This window comes from Anopheles funestus, chromosome 3RL (assembly GCF_943734845.2).
Source record: "Anopheles funestus chromosome 3RL, idAnoFuneDA-416_04, whole genome shotgun sequence".
In the NCBI taxonomy this organism is placed as follows: Eukaryota; Metazoa; Arthropoda; class Insecta; order Diptera; family Culicidae; genus Anopheles; species Anopheles funestus.
In genome coordinates this window covers 57,158,209-57,179,892 of record NC_064599.1, presented here as the reverse complement: position 1 = coordinate 57,179,892, position 21,684 = coordinate 57,158,209, and the positions used below count along the sequence as shown (strand labels likewise).

General features: G+C 41.6%; 5 protein-coding genes across 5 annotated transcripts in view; 2 read left to right on the top strand and 3 right to left on the bottom strand.

The window, feature by feature from the left end:
• Nucleotides 1-96: 96 nt before the first annotated feature.
• LOC125770186 (keratin, type II cytoskeletal 2 epidermal) lies at nt 97-11,123 on the bottom strand. The gene is made up of 5 exons (XM_049439549.1): nt 10,309-11,123; nt 9,836-10,234; nt 5,621-6,286; nt 2,767-3,082; nt 97-1,041 (listed from the first exon to the last, which is right to left on the bottom strand). The coding sequence occupies exons 1-5, from the start codon at nt 10,483-10,485 to the stop codon at nt 944-946; spliced, it is 1,656 nt and encodes a 551-aa protein (XP_049295506.1). The 5' UTR covers nt 10,486-11,123; the 3' UTR covers nt 97-943.
• Nucleotides 11,124-11,640: 517 nt separating this feature from the next.
• On the top strand, nt 11,641-14,191 carry LOC125770180 (cell division control protein 45 homolog). Its single transcript, XM_049439541.1, has 2 exons — nt 11,641-12,234; nt 12,313-14,191. Exons 1-2 carry the CDS (start codon nt 11,893-11,895, stop codon nt 13,678-13,680), a joined length of 1,710 nt encoding a protein of 569 aa, XP_049295498.1. The 5' UTR covers nt 11,641-11,892; the 3' UTR covers nt 13,681-14,191.
• LOC125770215 (mitochondrial tRNA-specific 2-thiouridylase 1) lies at nt 14,179-15,811 on the bottom strand. The gene is made up of 4 exons (XM_049439599.1): nt 15,522-15,811; nt 15,290-15,455; nt 15,034-15,218; nt 14,179-14,962 (listed from the first exon to the last, which is right to left on the bottom strand). Exons 1-4 carry the CDS (start codon nt 15,595-15,597, stop codon nt 14,214-14,216), a joined length of 1,176 nt encoding a protein of 391 aa, XP_049295556.1. The 5' UTR covers nt 15,598-15,811; the 3' UTR covers nt 14,179-14,213.
• Nucleotides 15,812-15,944: 133 nt separating this feature from the next.
• LOC125770192 (chromosome-associated kinesin KIF4-like) lies at nt 15,945-18,372 on the top strand. The gene has a single exon (XM_049439557.1). The coding sequence runs from the start codon at nt 16,253-16,255 to the stop codon at nt 17,771-17,773; it is 1,521 nt and encodes a 506-aa protein (XP_049295514.1). The 5' UTR covers nt 15,945-16,252; the 3' UTR covers nt 17,774-18,372.
• The window catches only part of LOC125770199 (protein king tubby), a 29,353-nt gene continuing 26,018 nt past the window's right edge, over nt 18,350-21,684 (bottom strand). The window contains exon 6 of the mRNA XM_049439573.1: nt 18,350-20,601. Within this exon, the coding sequence (XP_049295530.1) occupies nt 20,332-20,601 (270 nt within the window). The 3' untranslated portion in view covers nt 18,350-20,331. The remainder of the gene's footprint in view (nt 20,602-21,684) is intronic.

Sequence of the window (21,684 nt, the reverse complement as noted above, 5' to 3'; positions counted from 1 at the left end):
TATTGTGTCCAATTGGTAAGTAATATTAATTGTTCATCTTCAATTTTGGTCGTCATCATGTATCAGTATGAAAATGTTTCACAAACTTCATCCCAATAACAGGTAATAATAGTTTTTTTTTATTTATTTATTTTTACAATCAACTTCTTCTTTCTCTCGTACACGCACACAACACCGTTTAATGTCTCTGTATTCGATTGGATGCTTTTCTGTTTTCTTAAAATAAGCATTGCTAATTTTGTGGAATTTCAATTTTGTGTTACACAATTTTCTCTTTCCTTGTTGGAACTAATAATCATATCATAAGGACACACTTGAAGGAATATGCTTAAAGTATTAGAACAAAAAAAAACAATACTTTTCTTTACGCGCCCTGTTTTATCCAATGGTATTCTACTTCGGTCGTTTCTTTCTCTCCTAGCGTATATTCTCACTATTAATTGCATTCAACACTGTTGTCCTAATTACTAACATCATATTGATTGTAGGCTGGTAGCTGAGACGATCACCCAATCAGGATTTCTTTTTTTTTGTTTGTATGTTACAATCTTACATGTCCCTCATTTAGAAGAAGGTAGAGAACGGATGGTAAAGAACAAAACACGCTTACAATTGATTGCAGTCAAATTAATATAACATACACATCCGGTAGAGGCACACACGTTCACAATTATTTACTCATCGTTCTTGTCGGTTGCCAATTGAGGAGATAAGTTTATTATATAAAGTCGATACTTTCTTTTTATCTGGCATCTGTAAATCCGTTTCCTTGTACAACATGTTCAGGAAAACAAGAAAGTAGAGCAGGATGTGTGGCGATGATCTGAAGCTAAGCGGATAGTAAGCAAACCGTGGAACCAGTCCAAGCAGTTTGTTGTCGATTCGTATGGAGGGTGTCATATACATAAAGGTGATGCGCATGTGTTGTTGTAAGCGTTACGTCTTATGGAATAGGCACCTTGATAGGTTCTTCTTCACCCGGACCGAAGAGTAGTGCACTTAGGGCAAACAGCAGGAACACAACACCACCGATGAGGGTTACTAAAACGAAAAAGAAAGAAAACGTTAGAGAAGAAGATGAACACCTGTATAAATATTAGCGTTACATTTAGCAGCAATCTGTTCTACCATGTCTTTTTACTAGTATCATAAGAATCAAACGTAGATTTGACGATTTGTTTTTTTTTGTTCTTTTGGGAACCCGAAACGTTCCCCTATCGGAGCAAATTCAATCGCAGTTGAATAATCACTCAAGCTAATTCATATATGGTAGCCCAAGATCTTCGACGATATACTGCCAGAGAAAAATCAACTTTCGTCTCTAAAAACAAGTACAAGATTCTGTGTCAAAGAATACTCTTCTACAGACTAGGGCTGAAGGGACTAGCAGTCCTTCAAGAGTTTCGAAAAATCTCCTAAGTATCCGCTATAGACTTTTAGACAGTCACTAGCAAGGCCTGAGTAAACCACGCAGCATAACTAATAATTCGGGGACATTGCTGCTGGAGTGCAGTACTGCTGGAGTGGTGTTCGAAAGATATTACGTGAAGTCTTCGATATTTCGGGCATGACTTTCGCTCTTTCTCTCCAATTCCAATATACATAACAGGACGTGTATAGGCAGCAGTGTGCAACAGGTGCACTCAATCGCAAACGAAAGAGACCTTCAAGATTAGACAGAAGATCAATGAGGCGAAGACGAATTTCTTGCTTTCTTGAGACTTTAACCCGGCTGAAAAGGAGAGTATGAATAGAGGATGACGAACTCCAGGTAGTTGAGGTGCGCACAACCGTACCTTTGGATAAGAATTTAATCACATCTGAAGAACCAAGAATGCGCTCCTCAACTCTTTCGATATATCAGGATATATATGTCTACAACTGCTACGAATCTTGGATTATATTCCGGCAGTATTTAGCCAATGTCTTCACTATTGACGTTCTTATATTGAGTAACACGTGTGAAGAAGATCAACCAACCACGAGCTAGCTGAGCTGTTTGAGGAGGCGGATATTCTGACATTGATGGATATCAGAAGGATTCGGGCACGTGATGAAATCCTCAAATTGACGCCGACACAAGCCATAATAATGCAGTAAAAAATAACTAAGTTTGGTTAATCATGACCATCTTTAGTCTTTCGGTCGGCCCTAGTGCCGGCTAGCCAGAACTTTAACAAAGATCAACAAAAATATTCCTTGAGGAATTGATCATCAATTAGCGCTCCGTTTTGGCCTCCTCCGTTTGAGGTTTTCCTCCGTTTAGATTTTATCCTCCGTTTTAGATCTCCGAATTAGATCCTCCGTTTGAGGTTTTCCCTAAAAAGATCTATCCGACGCATCCCAGTGCCAAGATCGGCGATCTTTGGGGAAACATTTCCTTAATCAGCCCGAAAAAAGTTTTTACTAGAACCTACTTTGCTCTTTCGAGAAAATTATCGTCAATCTTGTCCATCTATTTCTTCATTATTTGGACGAAAGCTTCATTCTTCAATGGGGGACGAAGAGATCAATTTGTGCTAGATATTCATCTTTTGATTCTGTTGTACTGTGCTGTCTCGATGCTATGCGCTATTAGAACAAGGCTAATGTTTGAAACTCTGGCCGATTTCCCAGGTAGGAGAATATACGCCCGAAGCGAGATCGATACGAAGATCGCTAAACTCCGTGTAAAACTGCTTCACTCCAGTCTTTCTATCAAGGTCTTCGAAAGGAGTTGGCTGGTTGTTGCCTGGTAATTAACTATTATCCTCATCAAATACTTACCAGTTCGGACGGAAATTCGTTGGGCGACCATGCGCCCACCGATCACAGCCAGTCCGGTGCAGATAGAGTGTCCGATAATACCACCCGCGATCACACCCCAAACGTTTTCGCGCGCACTCAGAATCACGGTGGTCAGCTGGGACCGGTCACCCCACTCTGCCACAAACGTCATCGTAAACGCTTGTATGAAGATGCGCAGCAGCATTTTGAGGGCACTGTTGTTCCGTCCACGGGCCGTCCCTCGCCGGCTGGTGCTGCCGCCCGACTCCGCGTCCTGTCCCATCAGACTGCCACCGGCATTGGTTTCACGTTCGTGCTAGTGTTGGTACATTAAGAGACAAAGCAAAAGAAACCAAAATATGGCTTTCATTAGTGAACGATTGTTTGCTGATGGACAGGTAAGAAATGTGGAAATGGAAAAAAAAACTACAATGCCAATAGAAGAACGAATTTGTTTTACGCAATTACGATACCCTGTTTCGTGTAAGTTGGGTGCAATATTTGTGTACGACACGATTGAACTGAAACTGTGTGATAACATTTGCTATTAATTTGCTTCTGATTTAATTTATCGCATATAAATTAGAAAATGTTTAAATCTCTCCTTACTTGTGTATTGTGCTTGTGTTTGGGAAGATTCATGCGCAATTTAAAAGGATTAAAAGGACACAATGAGATGAGGAAATAAACGAATCGTAAAATGTAATAACATAGAGCAGAGAGAACGTGCACAATTAGGACGATAAAATGGCAATAATACAGGGGTTTCATCAAATGAGGTTTTAAATAATTGTAGAATGTGAGGTAAATTTTACAACGATCAACGACAACGATTACAAAGATCAATTTATAAATTAGTACATGCTCTTAACAGTTGAAAAAGTCAATATGTCAAAATAAATAAAAACATTATATTAATAATTAAAAAAAATATCGACACTGTAAGTATTTTCATACAATCATTGGTTTGTAATTAAATTGTGCGAAATTCAATCATAAAAAAGCTTAAAAGGATTAAACAACGATTAATTTCGTACGCTAAAGTAGAGTGTTTTTAAAATGTCTTTTAATCTAATTTTATCTATATTTATAATACTAGCTGACTATCTGATCTATATGTTTAATAATAGTTGACAAATCAAATATTTCGGCAAGTTTTCCCCCGATATATTCTTATCTCGACATGAGTATTGCGTTGACACGTACATTTGAAAGCATTTAGGTACGAAAGTCGTACGCATGTTAAGATGTTAATGATGACTCCTTTTGATGGGTAAAGGAGACAGTAATAATTAACATTAGAACTACCGCACCAGCCATTTTGACTGGAACGCAATAATTATACAAATTTTGCATGACTTTTACGTCACACAGCGTCACAGGTATGGTGAAGTGATAATAACGCTTTCTAACACCAAGAATGTAGAACAGAACAAGACTCACAATTTAGCAATAAATTTACAGCAATTTTTTTATGTAGAGCAATCATATGAGTTGAATTTTGAAATTCATTTTCAACAAAAGCAAGTGCAATTTTTTTAAAATTTAAAACCATTTTATTTAAACGAATGTAAAAAATGAAAATAGTTAATACATGTGAAATAGGGGCGGCCCGGTGGTGCATGTGAAAAACGGCGCCCGTCCACACGGCAGGGACCGGGTTCAAATCCCATCCGGACCGTCTCCCCGTAGCATGGACTGACTATCCTGCTACGTGGTAAAATAAGTCTTGCTACGGCCAGGCCGTTCTAACCGAGCAAAAAAAAAACAAAAAATAAATGTGTAATAAAAAAAATAAATGAAGTCACCGACAATGAAATAAGCAGACAATATAATTGAAGATTAAAAAATCGTAACAGTACACTCAGAATTACATTAACAAGCACACCAAACAACACTAAATAAATAAACAACGGTCAAACAGTACGTAAAAGCTCCCTATAAAGATTCGAAAAGTCATCTATACCTGGGACTGGGACAGAAAACAACAATTTTTGCCAAAAAACCAACCAAACAAACGAAAAGGCTAAGCAAAACAAATCAAACAGACGAAAAGACAACGAAAAGAACGAAAGGAAGAGACACAATCAGCAGACAAATCAGCGTATTGAAACAAACCGTCCGGTTGCACCGTGAAAACAGAAAACAAAGTGAAGCAAAGTGACTATCATTCGTAGTAACTTAAAAGGGGGGGTAGAGCAGAGCTTTAATTTTGATTTTCCATTCAACAATTTACCCAAAACGTAATGGTGACAAATTTGTGGAAAAATCACTTTTCTTCCCCCAAATACATTGGCAGACAGCAAATAAATACAGGACGGGAAAGGAAGATGTGCTTAATGTAAAAATCATGATAAAATGGTAAAAGCATTCTAAAATAAACTTAAAAAATATAGTAAAATATAAATCAAGGTTAGAAACAGACAAGAAAAATATAAAAATATTAAAACAAAACACAAAACAGAAAAGAAAATGATAAAGCAGAGAGAAACAAAAGGAAATACATTTGGCAAACAATACTGGCGTGTGCATGAATAGTTCCATCGTTTTTTTTGTCCACACTGGAAAGGTGTTTTTTTTTGCTTTGGTGTAATATGGTCGTTGTGGAAGTGTCTGCCGATCGGTGTTTTTTTTTTGGTATCGTGTGTGCCTTAGAAAGGGACAAATAGTGCCTTGTTGGGTTTCTTTTTTTTGCTTTGTTTCCCACTCTTTCCCACTGGCCAATACGAATGTGCCGCCGGTGGAAAACGGATAAGGTGTGTAAGAAACTAAAGTAAACGTCTGAAGCGACCTTCAAAAGCATGTTGTAGTGGCGTGCAAGGCATTAGCCGCACTCTGTTCCCTTTATGCTAACCATTTTGTGCTGATTTGCAGGACCGTTGGCCGTCGAGCCAGTCACCACCGAAGTGATGTTGCTAGGATGAGGATCTTGTACACCTCCAGCGGTCAGGTGAACCGATCCGTTCGCGTGAATACTGCTGGCCGCACTTCGCAACCGTTGTCTTTGTTCGCCGCGTTCACCGCCACCGTCCAGCAGTAGCAGCTTGCTGCGGGAAGATTCCAGCACGGTTCCACCACCGTTGGGTGCGGAACTTTCATCTCCACCTCCACCTCCACCTCCTCCTCCTCCTCCTGCTTCTTCGCCAACAACTCCGCCGTTGGCAGCGATGTGGCCGTGCCCAGTGTCGACGGTAGAAATCGCCGCGTTGGCACCATTATCGGTTGAGATTCCTGATTTACTGCGAGATACAGGTGTCTGCTGTTGGAAACCTTCTGGAAGGCGGGTACTGCCCGTACTGCCGGAAGTGGTAAGTTGGGCGGCGGACGCGGATAAGCGAAGCGTTGCGCCGGAAGACGTTGTGTGGTTTTGCTGCTGTTCGGCCAGCGAATGGATGGATCCGTTGTTGGGACCATGGCGGCGGGGCAAAATGCCGGAATGTTTCGTCCGCTGGTCTTCGGTATCACTGAGCGGGACGAGTTCGACCGTTTCCTTGCGACTTCCGCTCATGGAACGGGCGAGCTGCATCGGCAGTTTGCAGTTTTGATGTAACGCAGGTGTATGCAGGAACACGCAGATTGGGATTTACGAAAGTAAGAAAGATTTCAGGTTTTATACAGCAAACATAGAGAGACGGTCATAGGAATGGAAAATTTTCGGTAAAGCATACATAAGCTTCTTTTAGTCACGATGAAAAAATAAAACTCGAAATTTTGAAAGTGAAGAATACAAAAAAAAGAAATGCGACCGAAATTAAAGTAAATGAAACCATGAAACTGTGACACACGCATAAGCATTGAAAGAGAGAAAGTGCAAATTTAAACAATATACAAGAATAGGGTTACATCAGAGTGTTATTGCGAAAAGTTTAAAATAAGCCATCGAATGTTCAAAGGACGTTTGAATAAAACGTGTCTATATTTGCGTAAAATCAATAATCTACCAAAAATTTCCTTTCTCACTGTAATGACTGGAAAACCCTGTATTTGCATAAGTTCTATATTGATGCATCGTGGATTTTTAAACATTTGATTTTCATCGGCCCAGCATTTTGGTTGTTTTTATTGGACTTAGCTTAATATTGCTGTGCTAGTCGAACGTAATGGGTAGAAAAATATGTCTTCTAGAGTAAATTTTCTAGAGAAAATGATTGAATCAAATTGCCCTTTTGATTTTCTCTTAAGGGCGATCAACTGTAAAAGATCATTTTCGTATCTTCGTTTTTTGTCGATTTATTAATTAGACATTTTTACTTTAGATATTGCAAAAACCCTAAGGTTCGATAAAATGCGTATTACAGTCATTCTGTATTACACAATTACAAATAGAATATTAATTCCACCATTATTTTCAAAGTTATTTATAAATTTTTGCAATTACAATAAAATTTGTACTTCTTTTTACATTGTAAATCATACAAATCATTTTGTGTAAACCGGTTTCAGATGATGATTTGTGCTTGGAACTGGAACTGCCAAATATTTAATTTATTAATAACAAAGATCTACCATTTAGGCTAAATATTTCAATGTATGGAGGCGTCCCGGTGGTGTATGTGATAAATAACGCCGGTTCCAAACGACACGATCGGCTATCAAATCTCACCCGAACCGTCCCCCCGTAGCAAGGACTGACTATCCGGTTACGGAGTAAAAAATAAATCTAATAAGCCAGAAATCCTCGGCGTGACCTAAGAGGTCGTTGAACCAAAAAAAAGGAAGCAATGAAATGCCCATTGAAATATGTTAATTAACGTTTTAAAACAAGAACAATTTTAAAAGATAAAATTTAAGCCATTTTAAATCAGTAGTAACAAAATTACAAAACTTTTAAGCCAACGGAAGCATTGTATTCAATGAAATATAGAAAAAACGAAGATGAAATATAATTAAAATAAACCAAAACTGCAGCTACGACAGCGAAAAGAAAAAAGTCAGTTTTGTAAATGACTTAAAACATAAATGATGAATGATCACTCGTCTCAACTACAGTTAAGCACAGAAGTGCATGTGCCGTGAATTTCATTCTTTATTTATCGCTTTCTTAACGTATACGATTCTATGTGTGTGGCTAATATTTGCCATCTGATAACTAGTGACTCATGTAAATAGATAGTGAGTGTAATGACAGCCAGCGTGCGCGGAAGCTCCTCCAACCATTAAGGTGCTTTGCAACACTTTAGCAACACAGGAAATTATTCCATTGCTGGGTTGTATTTAATGTTCTCAAGGGCGCACCGGTATTCACACCGGCGTCAGTTCGTCCGCAGAACGCCGAGAGCAATTAACACAGCAAAACGCCAGCAAGTGCTATTATTCCTGCAATTTACCCGCGCAGTTTTGAACTTGTTGAGCAATATAAAAAAAACTCCAAGTTTATTATTTTCCCCTTTTTGAATGTGTAAGAAACATGCATATACAATAAAAACCAATAGAAAGCATCGTAAATAAAGTTATTGTAACCACGGTTCGTGTAAGGTAAAGCATAATAAATTCATGTCTACAAACATAATAAAACATTGCATTGTCAAATTAAGCCAACATGGGAACTGTTGTCCACAGCGATAGAGGACAATAGAAAGATAACATTATAGCATCCAAAAAAGCACAATCAAGCAAACAAAAAAAAGAATAACTAAAACTCTGCCTGATTCGTATTATAGACGCGTGCCATAAACCAGTCATAACATTAAATACTGATTCACAAAGGACATGGAGCAGACTTAGGTTGATTCGGTCTCATTTTTTTGTTGGTCTGATTTGTTATCGATCGAATGGATCTTCGAACGCAACCATGCAAGACGCCTACGTGAGCGATAAAGCCGCTCACAAACTAAGCATAAAGCGATACGATAGTCAAACAAATTAAAGACAAACGTGGTGCTTCGTGCTTTATCACACGGCCCAGCTCTGGCGACAGTTCAGTTTCACGCGCAATAACACAATGCGGTATGAATCGATGAAGGTGATCGATAATCGTTCCTATAGCAACACGAGCTAATGGAATGTGCTTTTGCCTGACAACTACCTAGCGCAACATATTTCCATAGTAAAGATGTCATTATACATTCGTTTACTGTTTCTCGTAAGGGTGCCGCGTACTCCCTTAAGTTAATTGATTAAGAAATGAGAATTGTAACTCATTATTCTCCAAATAAAAATTCAACAGCTTCTCGTAACATGTGCCATCGAAACAAACAACCCCTTTAACAAGCTCCTTGCATGTTTTTATCTTTAAACCGTGTACATTCTACAGACACAAAGCATCGCACAGTTTCATATATTCAAAGAAAAAGATTTACAAGCAGAGCAAGATTAACGTGTGCATGACGCGTTATTTGACCATGATCCGGTCAGGAGCACTGCTAACAGAGGTTGATGTTCCAAAATTATCACCTTCTTCAAGACACGAGGTTAATTAATTTCATGAACCGTAACATATTTTCAAAACTAAAAATCCTACAAGTGGTAACGAATGTGGTCTTTGCACTCGGTGTGAGTAAAGGCAACTTGTATGGAAGTATGTTTCGCTAGAGCACGGTAGGTCAGGGCCGCAAAGATTTGATTAAAGCACAAAAGTAACTGAAGAAGAATTAAAAACGTGTACTTAAATGATTAAACAACGGGCAGAGAGACACACTTTGATAAGAACGATGATTCTCCATCCAATGCCGTACACTCACGCAGTGAGATTAATGGCACTATCTTTCTTTGAGTAAATCTGAGTAGGGATTGTTTCTATTTGACAAAAAAAAAAATCCTAACGTCTATTAACGATGCACAACATGGTATAAAACGAATCTATATCTATCAACGCTAACAGATCTAGTTTATCAGGATGAATAGAACATAGCAAGAGCGAAGGACATGTAGTAAAGGTTCGATGTGTATGAGACTAGGATCACTTTCTGTTTTACGTGGGATCACTACTTTAGACGCATGTGAAGTTTTTGAAGGGATGAATTGTACAATTTTGCCACCGAAATCAAGACGAAACACATCGAAACACAAAACAAGCCCGACAAAACCTCGTTGGACGACAAATAAGCGGTTTGGAGCGCGATGAACATACCTCATCTTCGCGTTTTCTCAGATCTGACTGCACTTCTTCGAGTTCTTCGGCCGCTCCCGTCGCAGACATGTGGTAACCATCGTACAGCATCTTAAAGCCGAACAGGGCGAACAGTGCGGTCGAGATGTAGAATGTGTAGATGCGTGGTATAAGCGTAGCCGCCATACCGAACAGCACCGAGAGTACGGTCATAAGGGCCAGGGCAGCGATTGCACCGGCAAAAACGGTCAAACGCGGATGCCGCATAGCCATGATGGCTGCGATGAAGAACGTTTTGTCGCCGAGCTCGGACACGATGATCACCATGAACGAGGCCGCGAATGCGTGCACAAACCCTATGTCGGACGAAAGCAGTCCCTTGCCTTCGGTCGGTGCACTGCTGCTTCCGTCCGGGGATAACTAAAACGAGAAGGAAAAGCCCCCGGCAGCAGTTAGTACGTCAATACGTATCAGAATAAAAACGGACGACTTACCTCATCCACTTCGGTTACGACGGAGATGTCTTCCTGCGGCATCTTGTCCGCCCCTATGCCGGCTGTATCCAGCATGCATAACAGTATTAGATAGAAAACACACACGTACATACAGTGTACGAGCCGTTGGGCGATATTTCTTATAACAAATTTGTTCATCACACTTTTCCCAGACATTTTCAGCTAACACGACACGATAGTGCGAGCTGTACAATACAAGGGTACACCTTCCGCTTACAAAGCTGTCAGCTAATCAATACGCCAAACGAAATATGTGGAAGAAAATCAATTTCTTTCCACGGTGTCACGAAACCGTGTTGCGTTGTGCTGTAGAAGGAGGTTGTTGATTCTTCCGCACACGACTGCGTAGAATGCAAACTGTTGGAGACTTAGGTTATCACGCACTTTCACTGAAACCAATTTTTTACGCACGGCACGTTAACGAGAATTGTAACGCTGATGTGAATTCGATTCCTGCTATCATACGACTGTGTGCCACACGCAGAACCAAACGATGTGGAGGACGACGCTGCAAATCTGCTTCCAATGTGTCGTTCGAAAACACGTAGCTTCACCACCGGAGATAAAAATAACTGATACGCGACGCGTTTATCGTTCTCCAATTGCCACTTCGGCCAATCCCCGCAAGACGAACACGACGGAAGTTGCACAGAGATACTGCACTTGGCGCGCGAGGGAAGTAGCCGCGATGGCAACCGAAATGACCACAAAAAATATGCGTGGAACTGCAGGTGTCGGAGGAAGCGATGGGAAACGCGTAGACAGAAGTGTTTTTGCTCTTTTTCTTTGACAACTGAGCCTGTCAAACTTTGGTAACCTTCACGAAGGTACTACATTTGGACCATGGATGTGACATTTTGCGAGTGATTTTTTTTTTGCAAATTATACACATTAATAGATAAAAAACTAAATTAAAATAATTATGAAAATAGATCCGAATAATTTGGTATTTTGTACCGTGTATTTACAAGACCATTTGACTTTTCCTTTCTATTTGACAGCTGACTAGCAAACAGTTCCCAGTGAGCATTCATAATGGAAAAGGGCATCCAGCTTATTAACAAGACTATAACAAGCTCTGTGAGTTCAATAAAATGTTTATCGTTTAAAATATTGTGTCCCGAATAGTACGTTTGGTATTACACATGCAGTAGAACACAATTTAATTTTCAAAACATAGAAAATTAAACGAAATATTTAACTTTCGAAGAGTTTCCCGAAAAAGGTGTCTTTTTCCCTTTGACAAGTGCGCCCTATGGGTATGGAAGTTATGCTTTCGGCGCGTAAATTTATGTTATGGAAAGAGAGCATCACAACACAAAGCAGCTGCTGCACCTCCCCGTTCATCCGTCGAACGGTTGTACAGATTGTATTACCATCAAAAATGTGCTTTTGCCTACAAATATAATTTGTCTCTGTGTACCTTAATGTGTGTGCCTTGTAAAAAAGCAAAAATACAAACCTGGAATCCAGACACCATCCTTAACGACTTTTGTATCGAATGTGAATTTGACCGACCTCTGTGTTGTTTGGTGACCACATTCGATCGGAACACCGGAAGCTATGTTTATCGCCGACCTAAGGAAAGATTTTTACCAGCAGCTGATTGGCAAACGAATTCTGGTGCTGGTCAACTACGATCTCGATGCCATCTGTACGAGCAAGATTTTGCAGGCATTGTTCCGCTGTGACAATGTGATTTATTCAATCGTACCGATCATGGGGCTAACTGGCATGAGGAGAGCCTACAACGAACACAAGGGCGATGTACGGTACGTTCTGCTGGTAAATTGTGGTGGTTGCATCGATATCGTGGACGTGCTGCAGCCGGAACAGGATGTCGTGTTTTTTATCTGCGATTCCCACCGACCTTACGATGTGTGCAATGTGTATAGCGATGGCCAGGTTGGTATGGGCTGGTGTTTGCAGCAGACACGTGCATGTAACACACAAAACTGAAACACTTTTTCTCCGGTTTCGTAGGTACGCATCCTGGGTGAGATGAACAGCAGCGAAAACATACCCGCCTTCGATGATATCTTTCAAGATTCGGACAATGAAAGTAACGACGAGGACGATGCCGGTTACGACGATGACAATGCGGGAAGCGATAGTGATGAAGGAACAAAACCCAACGGTGGAGGAAACAATCGTATCCAACGCATCGAGCAACGGTTGCTACGTCGCCGGGAAAGAAAAGCATGGCAAGAGCGACGGATAACGCTAATGTTTGAATACTCACAGTACGCCTACTATGGTCCAAGCTCAGCGCTCAGCATATTCGAGTTAGCATGGCGCATGTCGAAAGATTCGCTCGATCTGCTCTGGTGGGCGATCGTAGGAGTGACCGAGCAAAAACTGCTCGGCAAAGTGGAAAGCTCGTCGTACACACTGCTGATCGAAAAGATCCAATCGCACGTCTCACGCCTAACAAACAAAGCGAGCGATCAAGCGATCCAGACGTCGGTGAAGATCGTATTCGAAAGTGATCTTCAGCTGGCACTGTTCCGACACTGGAGCGTGCTGGATTCGCTACGCTACTCGTACTATCCCGCCTGCCGGTTAAAGCTTTGGACCCACAGGGGTGACAAGCAGATGAACGAGCTGCTGGTAGACATGGGACTGCCGCTGGTACAGGCAAAGCAAACCTTCAACGCGATGGATCTGGTGTTGCGCAAAGAGTTCTACGAAAAGATAGAAAAGTTCGCCTCGAAGTACAACATGCCGGACGTGACGTATGCTTCGTTCGTGTTGCAGTACGGCTATCGTAACCGATACTCCGCGGCTGATTACGTTTACTCGATGCTGGCCATACTGGAATCGGTACGGCAGGATCGGTTACCGGAGGCTTGCTTCCTCCAGTCGATGGATGCACTATCGCGCGCGAAAAAGGCAATTCTCGACGAGGGTATCGAAATGTGTAAAACACTGCTAACGACCATTTTCAAGCAGGTTCAAACCTGCTTGGAACTGCATCAGATTCGTTCGGCCGGTCCATTTTTGTATCTGGTGCTGCAGGAAGAGGTGTCTTTTTTTAGCTGCCCGTATGGTTTGATGCTACTGGCAAGGTTCTTGCTACGAGCACACGTAGCCGTATCGCGCAACCGTCGCGCGCAGGAGCTGCCACTGATTGCCGTCGCACCAATCGATCTGCAGAGCGGCATTTCGCTACTGGCCGGTGTGCCACCCGCTTGTGAAGACAGTCGACACTTTTTCGCGAAAGCGTTCGAAGAGGCGGGCAACCGGAGTGGAGCGATAATCTCGCAGGACTTTTTTGAGACGGCCGTCATACAGATAAAGCAGTCCGATTGTACCAAGTTTCTCGATGCGCTCACCGTTATGTTAAGCTGATAGGGCAAGCTTTGTTAGGAAATTTTAGCCTTAAAACTGTCACGCATCTCCGCCCTTGAAACATCCAACCGTAACATACAGCCCCATGGTCCGGTTGTGTTGATTTAGTACGTTTTGTTAGAACTTAGAATGTGTGTGTGTGCTTGTTTAAGGTCGATATCAATTTATATTAAATGTCTAGACCATAAGATAGTTTTCCTTTCCGGTTTCTGTGTCATCAATTAATTACGCGACAAATAGTGTTGCTCCGCAGCAGGGCATGATTTTAATGTACTTCGACATAGACTTACCTACCCTGAATGACGATAGAAACGTGAAATGAGATGTGGAAACAATTCGTTAACAAAACCTTTGATAAATTATTGCCGGTTGGGGGGGCGTGATTGAACGAATGTTAGGTTAAGATACAACGCCTTATCATTACGAAAATATATATTTACCTGTAACAACACAACTGTGTCATCAGTCAGAAGTAACGGCTACCGGAATAAAAAAAAATACAAATTCAAAATTATTTCATCGTAGAAAAGGGTCTATCCGCTTGCTTCTTTCGTTAAAAGCCTATCCTTGCTATATGCCACCGAAGGTCCTGGTTGTACTATTCGAGCACTGCCAAAACATTCCTCATTGCGATAAAACACTGCATACTGACCGGGTGTGATCGCACGGAGCGGTTTATCAAGCTTCACAAACAACTGTTTCCGGCGATCACACTTCGTTCCGGGTGTTTCGATCAAGCTACAGCCGACCAAAGGTTTAGTGTGCTGGAAGCGAAATTCACACCGTACTACCTGACCCTCACTCAACCCTGGTGGAGTATTTATCCAGATGGGTTGTTCCGCGTACACCATGTCCGTGTACAGCAGCGGATGATCGTGTCCCGAAGCGACCTCAATAACGTTTGTTTCACGATGCTTGCGAAGCACATAGTACGGTTGCAGACATCCACCGATTTTACACTTTTGTCCCACCGTCCAGTGGTGCAAACCGGCATGACGTCCCACCTCCTTTCCACTATCAACGTCCACGAATGGGCCGGGTTTGGTTTCGATGTACTCGCCAATAAATTGCTGAAAGGATCGTTTGCCTACGAAACAGATGCCCATACTTTCCTTTTTGCGTGCGAATGACTCTAACCCTATTTCGTTGGCCAGCTGTTTAACTTGCGGTTTGGTTAATGATCCGATCGGAAACATTGTGCGACGTAGCGCGTCGGCAGTTATTTGCGATAGGAAAAACGTTTGATCCTTGATCGGATCTGGTGCCATTAAGAGGCGAACTTCTGTAAAAAATAAATGAAGTGAAGATTACATTTTCCAACACAGCAGCGTATTGGGATGTTTTGGTTCATACTTTCGTTCACGTTGTATTGCTCCAGAAATGGTCCAAAGTTGGTCCGTGCATAGTGACCGGTGGCGATTGCGTCGGCACCAAGTCGTTCGCGTGCATGGTGAAAGAATCGATTAAACTTTATGTGCCTGTTGCAGAGTATGTCCGGATTGGGCGTAATTCCTGCTTCATAGTCTTTTAGGAAGTTTCTAAAATGTGGTACAAATAGATTAAAATAAAGCTTTACAAAACATTGTGTTTTTTTTTTGAAGAAATTTACCCAAAAACCTCCAGCCAGTATTCTTTAACGAAATTGATCTCCTCCAGGTGTATATCCAGCATTCGACATAAACGTTGAGCATCCTCCAAATCCTGCTCTCCGGAACAGTAACCGGATTCATCGATTAAGTCCCAATTTTTCATAAACGCACCGCATACCTCAAATCCTGAAACGTAACGGGTATGAAAAGGTATTAAATCCGAAAGGATTTTTGTACCGTACTTTGGCTTACCTTGCTTCTTTAGCAGATACGCCGACACGGCACTATCAACACCGCCGGAAATGCCGACCACAACCTTACGGATCATTCGATCTCAAAATGGATAAGGACAGTATTGCATCAAGTTACGTTTCATTCACAATTTGGTTTGGAAGAAAACGAGAAACGATTTTGCCGGGAGAAGAATCAAAACAAACCCGCTCGTAACAATCTGTCAAATTGTGAGCATTTTGTAAATAAACAGCCCTCTTGACAAGCTTGTTAAGAAAAAAATCCAGTAGAGGGCGCACCGCTCGACAAAAGGAATAATAATTAAACAGCTGTTTACTATTTTTTAAAAAACACACATGACACCACTTCTCAGACTTGGTTTAAATGTGAGGAGAATCTTTCACATTGAAGAAACAAACATCATCCGAATGCGATGTATAGTAGAATATGGATCCGATATGAACAGTAGGCATTTGCAGCATTTTCATACAAATCAACCCATAGATACCAATTTGGACGATGTTGGTATGCAGCAGGCCAATCATAGTTTACCAACTACTATTTGAGGCTTCTGGTTAAAAAATCTACCGTTTCCGTCCAAACCAATTAGTGACTGTTGAAATAAATTATAGTTGCATGTCGCGGCATCCGTATTCGTTCCGGAGTTTTTATTTTTACACAATTTTTATTTCGAATATATACGCAATAACCGAGAAAAAAGGAAGAAAGAAGCTGAGTCAAGTTTAGTCGGAATGCATTCGGGTTCCGTGCCTGATACCGTACAGGTTGCGGTTCGCATCAGGCCTCTGTCAACGCAGGAGTTGGCCGGGGGCCACCACAACGTGATCATTCAACCAAATCCGGCAGAACCAAAGCTGATTGCGCGCGGTGCAGAAGAGTTTACCTTTACCGAAGTTTACGGTCCGACAGTGTCACAGGCGGAAGTGTACGATCGATCAGTACGGGGTGTAGTGCTTAAACTGCTCCAAGGTTTTAACGTGTCCATACTGGCGTACGGGCAAACGGGTTCGGGTAAAACGTACACCATCGGAACATCGTTCGATGGCCGTATAACAAACCAGACTGGCATATTGCCCCGTGCCCTGCTGGATATCTTCGATGCGGTGAATGCACCTCCGGATGGTGACGGTCCAAGTGCAAGTTATCGCGTATTTTGTTCCTTTATGGAGCTCTATCAAGAGCACGTGTATGATCTACTGTCGCATCGGAACCGATACGAACGACTGTTGTGCATTAGGGAAGATGCCGAGGGTGTGATCGTACCCGGCCTAACCGAACTAGCTGTCTCGAGTGCGGAGGAAACGTTTCGGTGGCTAATGCACGGAGCCAACAGTCGAGCGACGGCACCTACCCGTATGAACAAGGAATCGAACCGAAGTCACACCATCTTTACGATTATCATCCGTTCACGGCAAAAAACAAACGTAACGAACGCTGAACACGTTGCGATCTCGAAGCTACATTTTGTCGATCTTGCTGGATCGGAACGGGCAAAGAAATCACGTGCGAGCGGTGATCGGTTGCGGGAAAGTATCCAAATTAACAAAGGCTTACTGGCACTCGGGAACGTCATTTCCGCGTTGGCATCTTCGAGTGGAACGTCTCCGACAAAGTCGGCTCGTGCAACGTTTGTATCGTACCGTGATTCGAAGCTGACACGTCTATTACAGAACTCACTCGGTGGAAATTCGATCACACTCATGCTGGCCTGTATTTCACCGGCGGATTACAACATCGAGGAAACGATCAGCACTTTGCGGTATGCAGAGCGAGCATTATCCATACGGAACAAACCGGCCAGAACACCACCGGCAGCGATGAGCCAATCGGGCAGTATGGCCGAGGTAGAACGACTGTCAAAAACGGTCTCTGAGCTACGTACCGAAAATGACCAACTAAGGCGCCGCATTGCTGCCGAACTGAAGCCAGCGATTGAGGCTGGGTTGGCTGGTGGCAAAAATGGTAGACATCTTGCCACCCAGAACCGATTACTGCACGGGCAGCTACAATCATCGATCGAAGAATCGACCCGTAACGAACTTCGAGCGTCGATCGCTGAGAATGCGCTCGGTAGACTGGAACCGCTGGTGTTACAAGAGTTGCGCGCGGAGTATGCTGATGTTACGGCTACAGCCCTACTGTCCGGCGATGAGCTGCGGATTAAATGTGAAGAAATACTTTTACGATATCGTACCGAGTACGAAGCGCTCCGGCAGCGACCAACGGCACAACACAGAAGCACCTTAGATTAGTAGCTCGTGTCTTAGCACTATGTGTAAAATGGCCGCAGAAAGTTTTAACCGCCAACTCGCGCTTTCTTATCTCGTTTATTAAAAAAAAATGGCATTTCCTTTTCTTTCTTCTCTGTACTCACTTGAATACGGCTTTATTAGTTTCTTTTGCTTCTGTTTCCCGCTCGCTGGCTGGTTGTTACCTTCGCTACAAACAATTTGAAAATACGTACAGTTCACTCACTCATTGCGCCTATTGAAATAAACCGCTGTTGTAGTATTAATTCTACCATTTCGTAAGCTGAATGGGCAACGGAAAGGAAAATAAGTATACAAATGAAATGCGTTTGACTACTGCAAACATTACCGCTACTAGTTGTTACTGTTACCCAGCAATGTACAGCAGCGTATGCACTAATTTAAATGGCCTCTGTTTGGCCATTAACACTCACGCTAATTATTGCTCGTGTGTCACACGAGTGCACTATACTCTTCGCCATTTGTTACGTTTCACTGACTAGACGTGTTAACTTACGATTTGTTGAGTTGAGTTTTGTTTCTCCTTTTGCACGTTTTATGCATTAGTTCCGTTTCTAAATCTTTCCCTTTGTTTGCGTTTGCTCACTTAAAAAAATGTATTGTAAATTAATAAGCAGTTTGTACCAGAAATCTATTACCAGAAATTACGATACTCTACCACTAAACTAAATAGCACAGTTAGTGTATTACAAACGGTTTATCTCCACTTTTTTTTACCACCATTTTGCAATAAGAATTTAATACTTTTTCTTGCCTTTTTGGTAGCGGCTTATAAAATTTTCTTAAAATATCTTCCACAAAAAACACAACACAATGTTGCCCTATTGTTTTGTTAGCAAAAGTACACCCTACACCCCCCTTTTGAACACACTTCACGCACACGCAAATTAATGTAATTGTTAAAAAAAAACTCAATCATTTGCTGCGTCTGCAAATATCTGTAATTAAAATGTCTAATGATGAATTATAACTTACGCTTTAACACAATTTTGCAAATATGCACGCTGCTAAAGACACGATATACGTCTTAGTTTGTGAAACATTCTTTTTTTTAAAGCTAATTATCAGCAAGAAAGACTTCAGAAGTGCAGATAATGGGGGAAAACTTTCATTTATAGACAAGCGCGACATTAAGGCAAAGAAAAGCTTTCCGAGACTTTTCCGTTACAGTCAATAATTTTGTAATACCTATTTTCCGGAAATGTCTTGCAAATGTTTCATGCTTCGGTAGTCTTTTTATGAATCTTTTTCACTGTATGGGGCTTTAAATAGTTTTTGGGTGTATTCACCAGTGTTCACCGTAAGCTATAGCCTCAGTCAAAGAAACCAATAGGCAATAGAAGTAATACGAATCTTTTTCCAGTGGTTTTGATCCTGCTGAAATAAGGAAAAAAAAAAGCTAAAACGTACACTATATTTATCAAAGCGTTTGTTTCAAACTGTAGCTAAACAGATTTTTGCTGCTGATTCATTTTTACCAAACCCTTTTCAAGGGTATTCCGTAAGAAGTACTAGCTTTTCTCTACGCCTTTTCCGTTAACTGTTATCCTTCTCCCATTCCCTATCTCTCTTCCTTCTCTTCAAGTTGTCCGAAAACGGTTGAATCGAAAAGCTTACAATTACCAATAAATGAGAAACATATCGTCAGATCCCTCAACACACTTAATTGTTAACAGTTTCACTGAGCATATATGTATGCTACCGCTGCGATGCTTATTTGCTAACTGAGCTAACATTGTTAAATGTATGTTTATGTTTTGATTATGACACAACCATTTACCACTGTTTTTGTATTTTATATTATTTGTTCAACTTTCTAACTCACCGCAGAGTGTACAATGTTAGGCAATGTTTGTCTGAACAATGCACCATTTTTACATCGTTATGTATCGGTACAATCCAATGTGTTTTGTAGCAGTATCGCTTCGTTTTAAAAAAGTTTTTGATCAAACTTTTGCCATTCCCTTTCGGGTTGCTTTTTTGTTTTTTTTGCCAATCTACTGTACATAATACACGTGAAATATGTTTAGGCCAAACCGAATAGCTGCAACTTGCTTAGCCTGGGATGTATGACACAATGTTGTCATACGTTTAAAATCGTTAAGCATGCAGCATAGCTGAGCAGCAATATGCAAACAAACGCTTTTCTTTTAAACACGTTCTGGGCCCTTCATTAAACATTTAAAATTTTACCATATTGTCGATTAGTTGGAATCTGTTTCAACCAACACAATAATATCTACACATTTAGTGACGTTTTGCGGGGGTTTTTGCTTACATCGTACCATTTAGCCATTTCAAACCCATGCAAACGCTAACCATTAATATTACCTACCCATAATAAATAGCACTGTTCGCAACAAATTAACCTAACTGCTAATGCATTCTAGCAATCCAAATTTCCTAACTCCTAGTGCTCCTTCCGGCAGGAACGGCATCTCAATTCCTCGGCTTCTCACCACCACAGTTGAGAGTGTATATCCATCGGGTTGGCAGTATGGTTGTACCGTGAGTGTTCCATTCATCTTCACGCGCCGCTGCTACTCGCAGGCCAGCTTCCCATCGAAGCTGGACAGTGCGATAGCGAATGCCTGAAATGCGCACAGCGGATACCGAAAGTCCATGGTAAAGATGTCATCTGCCGTCCGTCCAAACTGCATCACGATGTACTCCGGATCGGAGTCGTGCACGAGCTGAAAGTTCTTGACCGATGCTTGCGTGACGCGACCGTGAAAATTTAGCACGTACGATTGCGTTTCATCGTTCCAGATGGGCGTCTTGTTGTGCAGTTCAACGACATTGTCCATGTTCTAGAAGGGGGGCGAAGGTGCGAAAAAGTAAAACAGGTGTAGAAATGCGTTAGTAACAGGCACAATCGATAAGCGCCACGATGCGGACCCGCTCTGGCACCGTAATGGGTTTTTTTTTTGCTTTCGGCTAGGCAAATAACTGACCGACGATTATCGGTCCGCTTTGGTCCCAGGAGAAAATGCTTTCATAAACACACACGTACACAGTATTCAGCTGAATATAGCTCGGTTTAAAATATGGTCACGAAGTGCACGAAGTACACGTGGTGGTACGATGCTATTAAGGGCACGCTCTCTGCAGACATCCTTGGCAGAGGTCGCCCGACAGTAGCCATGGGCTACTAATGCCAATTCGTGGAATTCATTAGCATCGTCCACAATAGAGTTAAAGGGAATGAAACAGCAGGATAAACTATGAGCAAACCGTGTTCCCCCCTTCGATGATACGGCTATCAGTATAATTATTGTTTTTATATTAATTTGATATTTTTACCAGATTTTTTCAAGAACTTGAAACTTCAAGAAAATGCAATACATTTTTTTCAATTTCTTTTAATATACTGAGTTGAGTTGATTTATTTTAGAAATAAATAAAACCTTGTGCCATAGCTGCAGTAGAGGATATTTTTAAAATGTATGTCTCATGACATATTATTACTATGGGTATTTCACAACTCAACGTAAACCTATCGTCTCTCTTGGTCTTCGTTCCTCCAGGGAATTTGTCACCGGTTTTGTACTAAAAAAATCCGTCGTTCCTCAATCCACCGCTTGCAAGATGGATATATTTCCATCCACAAAAACAGCCGTACAGCTTATGATTAACATCGTCGCCAACGGAAAGCACTCGTGTGCATATCGATCCAAACGATTGTAGCTTAAATTCGATGTACTCCTTGATTGGAAGTGGCAAAAAAAACCCCGTAAAGGAAAGATTTACCACCTTCGGGGGATCAGCAACGATAAAACTGATAGCGACCGACAGGTACACCCCAAAACGCGTTTGCATGTGACACAGGCAGCTGTGCGAAGGGATGCTGCAACTCTGCGCTTGATCCAGTCGCTGGAAATCTATCCGGTCTC

Excerpts from the sequence above, each read along its gene's own strand:
- LOC125770186 (XM_049439549.1), bottom strand. The coding sequence starts at position 10,485 with ATGTCTGGGAAAAGTGTGATGAACAAATTTGTTATAAGAAATATCGCC. Across the intron at positions 10,235-10,308 it reads TCGTAACCGAAGTGGATGAG|TTATCCCCGGACGGAAGCAG; the intron begins GTAAGTCGTCCG and ends TTCTCGTTTTAG. Across the intron at positions 1,042-2,766 it reads ACGAATTTCCGTCCGAACTG|TAACCCTCATCGGTGGTGTT; the intron begins GTAAGTATTTGA and ends TTTTCGTTTTAG.
- LOC125770192 (XM_049439557.1), top strand. The coding sequence starts at position 16,253 with ATGCATTCGGGTTCCGTGCCTGATACCGTACAGGTTGCGGTTCGCATC.
- LOC125770215 (XM_049439599.1), bottom strand. The coding sequence starts at position 15,597 with ATGATCCGTAAGGTTGTGGTCGGCATTTCCGGCGGTGTTGATAGTGCC. Across the intron at positions 15,456-15,521 it reads GTATCTGCTAAAGAAGCAAG|GATTTGAGGTATGCGGTGCG; the intron begins GTAAGCCAAAGT and ends GTTACGTTTCAG. Across the intron at positions 14,963-15,033 it reads GCAATACAACGTGAACGAAA|AAGTTCGCCTCTTAATGGCA; the intron begins GTATGAACCAAA and ends TATTTTTTACAG.
- LOC125770180 (XM_049439541.1), top strand. The coding sequence starts at position 11,893 with ATGTTTATCGCCGACCTAAGGAAAGATTTTTACCAGCAGCTGATTGGC. Across the intron at positions 12,235-12,312 it reads ATGTGTATAGCGATGGCCAG|GTACGCATCCTGGGTGAGAT; the intron begins GTTGGTATGGGC and ends CCGGTTTCGTAG.